The sequence below is a fragment of the Electrophorus electricus genome, chromosome 1 (genome assembly GCF_041902795.1).
Source record: "Electrophorus electricus isolate QZ-2024a chromosome 1, ASM4190279v1, whole genome shotgun sequence".
Classification (NCBI taxonomy): domain Eukaryota; kingdom Metazoa; phylum Chordata; class Actinopteri; order Gymnotiformes; family Gymnotidae; genus Electrophorus; species Electrophorus electricus.
In genome coordinates this window covers 34,060,082-34,072,665 of record NC_137497.1, presented here as the reverse complement: position 1 = coordinate 34,072,665, position 12,584 = coordinate 34,060,082, and the positions used below count along the sequence as shown (strand labels likewise).

At 37.5% G+C, this 12,584-nt stretch overlaps 2 protein-coding genes across 3 annotated transcripts; both read right to left on the bottom strand.

Annotated features, from left to right (window-relative positions):
• Nucleotides 1-579: 579 nt before the first annotated feature.
• pycard (PYD and CARD domain containing) lies at nucleotides 580-11,882 on the bottom strand. Its single transcript, XM_081722528.1, has 6 exons — nucleotides 11,559-11,882; nucleotides 4,426-4,463; nucleotides 2,997-3,279; nucleotides 2,206-2,241; nucleotides 1,282-1,314; nucleotides 580-1,045 (listed from the first exon to the last, which is right to left on the bottom strand). Exons 1-6 carry the CDS (start codon nucleotides 11,821-11,823, stop codon nucleotides 774-776), a joined length of 927 nt encoding a protein of 308 aa, XP_081578654.1. The 5' UTR covers nucleotides 11,824-11,882; the 3' UTR covers nucleotides 580-773.
• On the bottom strand, nucleotides 4,974-9,359 carry caspa (caspase a). 2 transcript variants are annotated; one of them, XR_014124284.1, is made up of 7 exons: nucleotides 8,871-9,359; nucleotides 8,527-8,633; nucleotides 7,864-8,040; nucleotides 7,232-7,441; nucleotides 6,904-7,023; nucleotides 6,361-6,470; nucleotides 4,974-6,216 (listed from the first exon to the last, which is right to left on the bottom strand). XR_014124284.1 is itself a non-coding variant. In XM_035526642.2 (7 exons), exons 1-7 carry the CDS (start codon nucleotides 9,136-9,138, stop codon nucleotides 6,118-6,120), a joined length of 1,119 nt encoding a protein of 372 aa, XP_035382535.1. In that variant the 5' UTR covers nucleotides 9,139-9,333; the 3' UTR covers nucleotides 4,974-6,117. The 2 variants fall into 2 exon arrangements, 1 of the variants encoding a protein (XP_035382535.1); XM_035526642.2 differs by having other exon boundaries at nucleotides 7,204-7,441; nucleotides 8,871-9,333.
• Nucleotides 11,883-12,584: the final 702 nt, after the last annotated feature.

The window sequence follows — 12,584 nt, the reverse complement described above, 5'->3', positions numbered from 1 at the left end:
CACAAAAGCATCCTTTTGCATAGAGAAAGTAAAGGTGCTTCCTATAATGTATGACATGATCATGTTTGGCAAAGTCCCTAATGGAAGTCTAGGGCCCATCAGTGCGACGCTCTGGACTTGCCCACTGTGGGGATTAAATAGAGGGATGATAAATGAAGGACAGGTGAAGGATATAAACTGGTGATTGGGACCAGGGAAGTGAATGTGCACTGTGATCGGGGTGCGCTGTCGGTGAGGGCTGTGATTGGTATGTGTGATCTGTGAATGGCTGTGTGTAAATGGTGCATGAAGGCTGTAATTGGTGTGTAAAGGATATGATTGGTGTGTGTGGTGTGCAAAGGCTGTAACTGGTGTGTGTGAAGGCTGTGATTGGTATGTTGTCTGTGAGGGAAATGGTGTGTGTGGTGTGTGTGAGGGCTGTGATTGGTGTGTGTATGGTGTCCAATGGCTATGATTGGTGTGTGTGGTCTGTGTGGGCTGTATTTGGTGTGTATGGTCTGTGAGGGCTGTGATTGGTGTATGTGGTGTACAGTGTGGTGTATTTAGACATGACAGTGAGAAATTAAAAGAAATCTTGAGAAGGTTTATAAAGACATTATTTATAATGTCTTTTTTATTGAGAAAGTTTATAAAGACGTTATTACATAGACACACAAAGACATTACTAAAATTGCACTGCAAACTGTTAGGTTGTTTACAATTAAATGTAAGTGATACATCTGACAACTTTCTGGTACACTGACAGTCAACTTATTGGCTCTTTGTTAAAGTTTTCACTGAGCCCCGAGGTCCTTCATCATATAGGGTTTTTGCTTCATCAGGATTTCATACAGAGCATTTTTCCCTCCATCACCAGCTGCTCTCATGGGCCCTATGATTAATGCTCTCATCATCTTCTGCTGCGTATGCTCGGCCATGATGTTGGAATATTCTTCATCGGTGAGGATGCCCCGCATCAGAAGAATGTCCAAGATGGCTTCCAACCCAGTGGTTCGCTGTACCAGATCTGACCACTTTGCATCGATGAAGGCAGCGCCTGAACATGCTGTCAGCATAAGATCAGAGTGAAGATCGGTATGAGATCAGAGTGAATATCAGCATGAGATCAGAGTGAAGATCAGCATGAGATCATAGCAGATGTAGGCTGACTGGTTCTTATACATATTTATAAGGGGAGGTCATGCTCTACCTGCTAGCCTATTTAGTCGTAATGCTGAACTTGTATTATTCTGTTTTTCCTGTAGTAAAACTGTCACTGAATAAGAAAATATATTTCTTTACCTGAAGCTGATATGTTTGCAGTGGTTGATGTCCCTGCAGTAAACCAAGAAATTCATATTGTTGTTCCTCATTTGCCAGGTCAAACAGACATTTAGAAAAGACATTTTTATTCCAAGAAATGATGGCAGAGAATTATGGTCTAAGAGTGTGTGGAGTGTTTTTGTATGTGTGTCTGTGTGTGTGTGTGTGTGTGTGTGTGTTGATTTGTTTTCAGCCATGTGAAGCTGTAATGTCTGCTACACCCATCTACTGCAAGTGGTCTACTCAAAGTGGTCTAGGGAAATATTTATGGAGATGTATCTAAATAAAAGAAAGGATAAAGGTCTAGCGGGACAATCAGTTAAAAATATGCTGATGCACGTATCTAGGATGACCTACATATTTATCAGGTGTTATTAGCATCTTGCTCGGCCTGCTTAACCAGGTGAGATTCAAGCCGTATAACACACTACTTATAGTTGATGGGCATATTGGCTACATGCTGCCTCTTGTAAATATTGAGTGACTGACTGGATTAAATGCATATAGTTGTATTCTTTACTGAATCACTTGTGTTTGTCAATCTATAGAATTGATAAATCGATTTTTATCAAATCTACATTAGTATTTATTCAGCCATTGTCATCTAGTTTCTTCATAATTTAATAAATAATAATTAGAAGAAGAAGAAATATTTATTATTATTATTATTTACTTGTTTTAAATTGTATTTATGTATTCATTTATCATTTATTTCTATAACACTAGGGGCCGCTATATTGCAAAAATCTGTAATTACTAATGTCCCTTAAACTTCGTGTTATACTTGCTAACCTATTTAGTTGAAGAAAACGTTTTAAGAAAACTGCTGAAGAAAATGTTTTATTCTTTTTCCCCCTGACTATTGTAAAGATGTCACTGAAATGAGAAAATACAATTATTTACCTGAAGCTGATATGTTTGCACTGGATGGAGTCCCTGCTGAAAACCAAGAAAATCATACTGTACTTCCTCGTTTGCTAAATCAGTCAGACATTCAGAAGCGACGTCAGGTAAAACAGACAAGATTCAGACAAGATTTTACAAATTTTCATTATATGCAGAGAATTGTGGTCTAAGAGGGGTGTGTGTGGAGTATTCATTTTGTGTGTGTTCTAATTTTTTTTTTAGCCGTGTGAAACTGTAATGTCGGCTAGACCCATCTACTGCAGGTGGTATATTCAAAGTGGTCTAGTGAAATATTTATGGCGATGTAGCTAAATAAAAGAAAGGATAAAAGTCTAGCGGGACAATCGATTAAAAACATGCTGATTAATAACCGTCCAAATCGTTGATAAACGCCAACAAAGAAAGGCTGTGCTTTGATTCCTTTACTATAGGGACGTCCTGTAGATTCCATTATTGCGACACCTTTACATACACAGTGATTATATAAGTATCATCATCGTGTAAGCATAAAAGTGGAATAGTGACAGCCTATATATGATATCTTGACATATTATCTTTATTAGTTTATTTAACTGTTAAAATGGGATTAACACTGGGACAATTGCACAAATTCTAATTTCCTTAGCAACTTTCTGGGGACGTTGGATCTGAAGCCATTTAAGCTTCATCTAACCTCAAAATGAAAATGAAACCAAATTGGAAGAATTTTAAAACTCCTCCAATGCCCCATATGACATACTAATAATAACATTTGAGCAGCGCAAAACTGCAAAAATGTAATCACTTACCTTTACCAAGGCCTTCTAGCTCTTGTGCAGCATTACTGCATCCAATCGCCTTAAGAATCAGGACTGTAACGTCTATCGCGGATGTTTCAGTGTAATTGTCTATAATGTGGCGCGCCACATCGCTTCTGTCCTTTCCTTCTACAGCATTTCGTCGAGTGCGCGGCTGCATCCGACTATCCACCAGCTTGTCGGTAAACCGTTTAAACTGTTCATCGCTCAGATCATCGAAAGTGTTGTGAATGTGGTCCCATGTGGTTTTCTCCATTATGTAAAGCATGCGCTTCTACGCTGAAGGTAGTGGCAAATGATCTTTTTTAAGGCGTGTCTTTTTGTGAGCGGGTAGGAAGTTTCATAAAAAGTAGGACGTCTTACGCTGCCTTCCAGTCCTCCTCAGTAATTTCTACTTACTAGCTCGGAGGTCGTAATTACGACATGGTATGCCGTTCAAGTTGTTTTTGGTCGGTGGACAACGGACGCCATAAGAAAACTCCTTTTGTTTTTACGTTTTGTATCATCACAAACAGAAAGATTATTTTACCTGGATGAAAGAAAATACCACAGTGTGATGCCATACATAGCAGAAGTATTTTCGTGAAGTATTTCATCCTTCGGCTGTCTTCGTTAAGTGTTAAATGTTTTAACCTTCAACTTTATTAAGTTTTTCAGACATCAATTGAAGTTATACTACAATGTTAAAAAATAAAAATGGTTCAAACATGATACTTTAAAGTGTATTTATACCATTCATGCCAGCATAATATAAGATACTGGCAAAAAAGTTCATATATTCTATTTTATAATGTAACTTTTATTTTATAAATATTTTATTACATTATATTACACTACTTAGTCATTACAGTGATTATGTAATGTAAATGTTATGTTTACTTAATTTTAGGTCTCTCAAGTAATCTGCAGTCTTGGATGAATAAACTGTTGCAGCATGCAGTGGTTGTTTTTAACCACTACGCAAACCACGCAAATACGTGGGCCACCAGAACTAAACGCATTAATTATTTCATTGTTCGACATCAGAGACACCGTAAAACGCTAGCTAGCTAATCATAACTCTTGAACACAACCTTAAAAGCCTCGCATCCAGGTGTCGCCTTTAAAATAAAGAAAATTTAGTAAAAGCAACCAGAATGGTTCACTGCTGACTGCAGTAAGAAAATATCTTTCATTAGAGCACCAGACATAACTTTGCTTGGGGCCCCAGAAATGCTAAATCTGCCAATGGCAACATACTACAACAGCACCTTCTCCACTACCATATCTTATCTCAGATCTGTTTTTGATTTGATAGTAATTATATTTTTCTTTGGAACTCTTCAGCATAAGTGTCTGTGCTGACTTGCACATAAGATGCTCATGCCTTTAGCAATACCCACCCTTCATAGTACACCTTAAGTTATCTCTGCCAACATACCATTTGAAGGGTAAAAATAGAATTAACTCCAACGTATGCTACAAAAAATACAGAAAAACATTTCTCTGGAAACATGCCGCAGGTATTTCACCTGAACGAGAAACTGAAAAGACTTGTTCTAGAATATGATTCATTACTTACCTCTAGTGTAGGAGATGGGGGTTGGGCGACATATGCACTCTTAGGAGTGTAGGTGTTGTGTGTTCAATTGGTGGAAGATTTCTTTCTATATAACTCCTAAAAAATGGAATAGTTCTCCAGAACACTATTTTGTCAGTTCTATACATATTTTATTTGAACTTTTTGAAATGTTCTCATTTTGTTTTCTAGTTTGGTCATGTAACTTTGTTTAATCTTTTTCTGAAAATAAATTAGAAATTTTAGACGCAAAATGTATTAATAAAGATTATTACCAATGACAGTGTTGTTATGATGATGATGATGATGATGATGATGATGATGATGATGATGATGATGATGATGATTGCCCCTCTACCTTCACTCATTTCAGAAGAAATAATCAGTTGGAGTTGTAACGCATGTGCGGAGAAGAGCGAGATTTATTATGGTCGTTAAAGCAATACAGAGTCAAAGAGCCAACACGGAGAGTACGTGGATACATGATAACAAAACAAACACACGAAGGCAAACATGGGAATCAGGCTGACAGCAGTAGGCTTTTCAGCTCTCATACCATGGCATTGACTAAACTTGCCAACAGCAGCATACCTTTATAAAACATTTGATGAGGGTAATCTATGCAAGTCAAATCCATTATTGTTTTAGAACATGTTCGTTTGGGGGAATCAGGCTATAACAAGACGCTAGGAAAAACTCGGGGCTAAGAAATACGAAAGCTAGGATAAACTCACAGGCACAGAGTACAAAGGAACATAACCATACGAAATAAACATTCAATGAACAGCTAGAACAGAGAGCTCAAGACAGGGTTTAAATGCATGAACTAAACGAGGGACAGGCGTTGAAAATCAAACGAGGGGAGGAGAAAACGAAACTGGAACGAACTAAAAAAAAACCACACAAGACAGGGAAAATACGGAACACGGAAGATGGGAGGGACTAATCGTGAGAGGAGTAGGTTTTTCTGCTATCATATCATGGCATTGAGTAAACTTGCCAACAGCAGCATACCTTTATAAAACATTTGATGAGGGTAATCTATACAAATCAAATGCATTCTTTGTTAAGAACATTTTCGGTTGGGTGGGAAGACATACTAGGTTTAGTTTTGAATTTAAGTGATTATGAATGTGCTTTGATATGCAGGACATTCCCTGACTTTACTTTATGATCAACCCTAACAAAGTACATTAACTCAAAACACAATACATTTTTTGGAACAAACATTGAAAACCAGGACAATGCAAGGAAACAAATGTTTAGCCAGCAGGCCAGGTTATAACATGGAAAGAGAAATCTTCAGGTTCTTTTTTAATTAAAATGAATTACACAACTAGGTAAAGCTTAGCAGAGATACAGCAGGCAAAATAATATAGATATAGGAAGGCTTAATCTATATGAAAAATTATTTTTATTTTATTTTGATAGTTGAATGTTTTAATTCATTGTGTATATTTACCATCTTGCTAAAAATGTTAACATTGTGTCTTTTAAGGGTACCACAGGAGAACATTTAACTTAATCTCAAGAAGAAATGACTGGTGAAGAGTCTCAGAGTCCAGGGAACAGGTAAAAAAGCTTAACCAGAGAGGTACGGTCCTTACACACCATCTGTTTGAGTGTACTGAAATCCTCAAACTGCATCATAACCTATAAGATTGGACAGGAGAAGAAAAAGACAACAGATTCTTCAGCTAGAAGAACTGACTGTATTATTGAAGTCTCTACTTCCAGAGTTTGAAAGAAAAACAAAAGCTTTTACTTAAACTACTCTTAAGGCTAAATTGAACTTGCCTGTCTGAACAATTCCTCAATGTGGTCCTTATGTGCATTAGTGTTGAACACCTCCACTATGTATCTGATAAATAATGTACCCGTTTCTCTATGCCTGTAGGATTTAGTGTCTGTGGAAGAAAGGTTAACAAAGTTTATGTCATGCCATAATATATAACACAGTCAGAAGCTTTGTCCATAGTCCAGAAAAGCAAGCAGTCTACCCAACATCCACAAGCTCAAAGATCACACTAGGCTACAATGTCTCGCTGAGGGTTAGATTTAGAGCAAGTGTGAATTTATCAGAACATTTTGAGTCATAAAAAATATATATTCACTTGGTATAGACACTACAAAGCAGGACCTCATGTCCCCAAAACAACATAGTATTAAGATAATCTGAAATGATGGAGGAAGTGTTCAGGGTAACACTCGCTCTACCATTTATCATAGATCTTTGTATTTCAGTGCTTTTGGGAAATCAAGCTGAGATAAGGTATAAAAAAACACAGGTTTATTCTGATAACACATGGATAAATCAATGATTTGGATTGTTTTACTCACCAGGTGTGCAAGACAGCAGTGAGATGAAATCCTTCTCTTTGTGCACAAATGTATCATCACTCTCAAAGTTACACGGCTCAGTTTCCTCACTATCAGAAACCCACACACCGCCAGTCTCACCTGAACAGATGGTTTTGAAGGTCTGAACAACAGTTCTGTCAATTTCAAGTTCACTTTTAAATTAATCTGATTAACTGATTTTCTGTAAAACTGATTACAAAAAATTAACTGATCAAATTGATTTCTCTGCAAATTACCAAGCAACTGTGAAAAAAGAAACAAGTTACATATTAGGAATACCTCCTCTGCATGCTTGAATAAGAATAACCTTTGGTTTGTCGCGAAGACTAGGACAGTTGCTGGTGTTCAGGTGGACATAGATGTTATCCACAGGAAGGACATCTGATGTGTTGCTGGGTCCATAATTGACTCCCAGAATGGCATCCCTCTTGCCATGGGACATTATAACCACAAAGGTGCTGTCTGAGTCTGCATGCTCTTTGCGTTTAGCAAAGTCCCTTATCTTCTCATCCATTTCCTGCAAACACAATCAGTTAGTTTATTTACTGCTGCAGTCATAGGTGTATGTTCATTGCATAGCATGTAGGTTAAACTCTAGGAAGCACAATAAATAAATTATAGCAATTAACATTAATTATATGTTGTCATGAATTAAATAAAGTAAATAAAATACCAGCAACAGGACAGACCGGTCAAAAATGTCATTTGCATAAGAAACTGAAAAGGTATGTGTGGTTAAGGTTCAGGCTGGGGAAGGTGGAGGCTTAAAATGTCCTTAAAATTGTATTCACATGAATTCAAAGTCATCCCCACTTACCACATTTCCTGCTGATTGTTCATGAGATCAGGACTGAATGTCACATTTTATTTGCATTAGCACAAAAGTCAAAATCATGGAGACGCTTAACCCCAGTTAACCCACTAATTTTGTGCACCTACTTTTCCAGAGAGGTTGGCGTGTTTTACAACTTCATAGCCCAGAGCTGTCAGCAGCTTGTCTATGTTCTCCTCATCTCTTTGAGCTCCGTTTCTTTTCATGCTCTCGTTACCAAACTCCACGTTGTTGATGATCAGGGCCAACCGCTTCCTTGAATGCTTCTCCTTGACATTGTAAATCTGAGTAAGAAGGACAGACGCCGTTTATTTAATTATGTGTGTTAGTAATACAGGCTAAACTGTGAAGCCAAATCATTACTTACAAAGCGATAAAATTTTTCAAATTTAAAACTAAATTTATAACTCAATTATTTTCACAAGATTTTGATACACTAAGGCGTTTCTGCAGGCCTGTAATTTACAACACTTGTCATTCACAGCTGCAGTCAACAACAATTCAAATTTACTTTTTTATCAATTAAGAAAAGAGAGAAAGCTGTTGTTTTTATACCATATTTTCAGGGAGACATCACTCACACCACTCAAACTAACACATTATAGGAGTAGTGTGAGCAGGAGTTATTCCACCATCTGCCACCATCGGACACTACACCTATGCATAAATTTACAAGCCAGAAAACCGCAGGGTAGCGGGCTAAAGAAAATGAAAAAAACCAAACAAAAACAAAATAGCCTTTTTTTTTGTACAGGTAAGGGGTTATTCACATTATTTCCTTTTTCTTGAATAATGCTCTGTTTGAACTGCAAGGTGCTGGCGGTAAGAGTATTAACGTCGCGCGGGGGACAGGGCACAGCCTGGGGTGCTGGACATTCTAGAATCAAAGAAGACATATCAAAGATTAAATCATGAAGATAAACGTATATTCGCTACTAAACGATACTAAACAGCCGAATCAGATGTGAAACCTATTTGCAGTAAAGCAATCGGTTAAAGACCAATGTGTTTGAATGACAAATGTTATGTAGGCTACATTACATCAAGGAAGTAAAATTCTATTACATTTAATAAGTGATAAGTAAAATGTAAACATGTGTTAAGTCCCACACACGTCTTTTGACAGTGTCTTCTAGTTCGTCCGCGCTCTGATTGCAGCCAATAGAGCGACAAACTTCGACTGCAACCTCCACCGCCCGTATTTCAGTGTGCTTTTCTATAAGAAGGCGCGCGATGTCGCTGGCATCTTTCCCCTCAACATTATTCCGTCGAATGCGCGGTTCCAGACGAGAGTCACATAGTTTGTCGGTAAATCTTTTAAGGTTTGAACTCCCCAGGTCATCTAAAACGTCGCATATGTGATTCCAGACAGATTTCTCCATTTTCTAAAGAGCAATACCTTCAGTTCTGCAAATCTGTAGACACTTTCGAGATTAAAGCCAGCCCCTTATTCGAGAAGTGAATGGCGTCAATTCCTGTTCAAGATGCTGGTGTTATGATTCGTTCGCTTGAAACAACGCTAGAAATATAGCACAACTGGTCTTGGTCTTTACATTTTATTCATCTTTTGAGTTGGCTTGAATTAGGCCATTTATTGCTCGTTGTTTTGTTTCTTCTTACTTTTATAATCGCGCAAACTTTTTTTTTTTTAATTCTTGCGCAAAATCTTCTACAGGTTTCAAATTGCAACCATCAAACATACACTTAGCGGACACTTTTATCCAAAGCGACTTATAATTATGAGTGAGTACAACATGAGCAATTGAGGGTGAAGGGCTTTGCTCAGGGGCCCAACAGTGGCAAGTTGGAAGTGGCAAGCCCCACCTTGAACCAGCAACCTTCCCTTTACAGGTTATTTTATACGTTTTGTCCATTCACGTAGGCTACCGTGAAGTGCTACGAAACTGAAAATGCCAGCCGCAGCAGCTAATGTCTTTACTGTCGACAGCTTTAGAGTGAGTTCATTCCGTTTCACCTCCACGCCCCCGTGTGCTAGCACCATCCTCTTTCTTGATTTGCTGTTCATTCAGCTGGTGTGATTATGGTAAGCCATTATAGTTTATGGCTCCGAATGACTAAACCAGTCATCGCCAAATGTTATACTCCATAGCATTTAACGCCATGTGACCTGTAACCGTACACTCATTAAGACGTCTTTCTCCGCGCGTCTCGAAGTCAATCGTGACGTCATCAGCAGTCTTTTTTGCGATGCCGTGTCTCTTTTTCCTAATACTTTTCCAACCATGTATTGGCCTTTCATCGCTCAGACTATATGCGCGCCTGTTGATATCTTCCACTCTTGCTCGTATTTGATTTGGCAACCGAGACTGAGTTATGCAAAAGTTTGAAATCACCTATAAAAAAGTGTTTGTTTTTTTTCAAGGCAACTTGAAGACTGCCTTTACATTCCATTTTCTCGTCCTATCGGTTTTGTTAACTTAGAGATAAAGAGACTTTCGCACAAATTTATTAGAATTCCTCCTTCATTTTTCTTTATTCTTTAGAGGAATCGTTAAATTTATTTTTAGGTGTAATGGTTACCCTAACTCCAGCTCAAGCGGTGGACTAGTTACAAGTTGCATAACAGCAGATAACAGAAAATGTACAAAACAAAACATAATATGTTCAAATATGTTTATATATGATTCCCTTCATGATGAATACAGCAAGAACGTGTTTCGACAACTTTCGTCAATGTAGAATTAAACATTTATCTATTGGGTTGATGCAGCAACTTGTCTCCTTCTGTGAACTTGTAGGGGTTGTCCCACTTTAAAACCGTCCTCTCCAACATCAGGTGAACTCATCCTGTGGAAATGAAGAAAGTAAAAATAAAGTACATTTTTTTAAACATGTGTGTCGTCAGCCCCGTATGTTTCGCTGTCAGCCCTGGATGTGTTTTTTTTCCTCTCAGTTTTCATGTTCATAAAGCCATTGCACTACTCACTCTTTAAGAACTTGGGTATGGTGTGCTGGGGAATTTTGCACAATGTAGGTTCTTAAAAACCAAACAAATAAGCTAATTTATAGATAGGTAGAAAGGACTTTTTACTATTAGTGAACGTGAACACGTAAACCGATGCCGTCCGCTTGTAGCCTTAGCTAAATGTAATAATGTAATGTTAGACCTCTTCAGTGAAATAAATTGTGCTTGGTGATGTTATATATGGCTTGGTCGAATGTTTGTTGACTCCTTTTCCGCTATCACTATATTTTATCAATGAAAAACGTTTTCAAAAATATTCAAAATGTTTTTAATTTTTCAGTTAGTGTTGCGCTTAATTACTGCCGATAAAACTGTATTTAATGTTGCAATTCTGGCTGTTCTAGAAGAAAAACATTTCGTGGCTAGGCTAAAATCATTTTGGGGCCCCTTATCGTTTTATGTCATGTCACGTCGAACGAAGCAAAAAGAAGTCGGGAGAATTATTTACAGTCAAATTCGAAACTTGTAGTGTAGTGACTTTCCCACGAAGCTAAGTAAAAAGAATGAGGTAGGTTAGCTGTGGCTATTACATTTGTCACAAGCTAGAGTAAAGAATAACACATCTATACCTTTTTAAATGCTGGATATTTCCATTTACTTTATTGATTATATACTATATTTATTTAGAACTACAATCCAAACCTACCACATTGTGGTGACTTATATGTAGGCTATTTTACTTAGCTTCGTGAGAAATTCACTACACGTAGTAAAAGTGAATGCACATTGTTGTTTTTGTTTTGTTTTGGTTTTTTTTTGGTTTTTTTTAACCATACTGCTCATCTTAATAATTGTATAATTATGTAGCCTACTTACCCTGACTTTCCTTTTTGAGGTCTTCGGCGACCTGATTACATCCGATTGATCTTAAAACGTCAATAGTCACTTCCACTGCTTTTCTTTCAGTGTGCGTGCTTATTATTAGATCTGCTAGATCCGTACGGTCTCCTGCCTTTTCGACTGCACTTCGACGGATTCGAGGTTCTTCTTTACGATCAGATAATTTACTTTTGAATTTCTTTAGGTCTTCACTCTGTAGATCATCGAAAGCATCAATCAGATAGTCCTTAATCGTTTTCATGGCGGCGTTTTAGTTTTTCGTAAGTCCTCTCTAGATGAACTTCCCACAAACATATGATATCGTGGGGATGTGCCATCCCTTTGTATTCTTGAGAGCGGTAATAAGTGCTATCTGTGTGAACACAGCGCCGCCTGAAGGAAATTAAACTTTTTTTTTATTGCTATATTATGAGGTTATAGCGCAGTGTTTTTTCGACCAATGTTTCCTCTTCATTTAACAGAAGAGGAACACCTGCACACTGAAAACTGAACATGACAAATGAAAGCCGAATGAAATAGCCTCCATGTTGTTTCTAAACCAGGGTGATTGGTTCAAAATCCAGGATATTCATTAGCGGGGATACATCATAGATTAGGTCATTATGTTTAGTCTGGAGGCCTATTTTGAGCGTTCTGTGCCGCATCACTTAAAAAAAAAAGGATGTTAAAAAAAAATGCCAGTTTGTGTTTTGAATGTATGTGTAGGCTGTTTGATTGTGCGTGTGTGAGTGAGTGATAGAGAGACAGAGAGATTTTACTTTTTGCTAAACATATTCATAATTACAAATATTTAATGTTTTATACTGGTTTGAAACTGCTCCCATGACTGAGCTGTCTACCAATATGTAGCCCAGACAAAGCCCTCGTCCCATTGTTTAGTTAAACCATTTTTTAACCATTAATTATTTTGACCTCAAAATAAATTTGAAACAAATTAGTGATGCTACCACAGCTTTCGGCATTGAATTATCGGCCAATTACTTGAGTGATCATCAATAATCT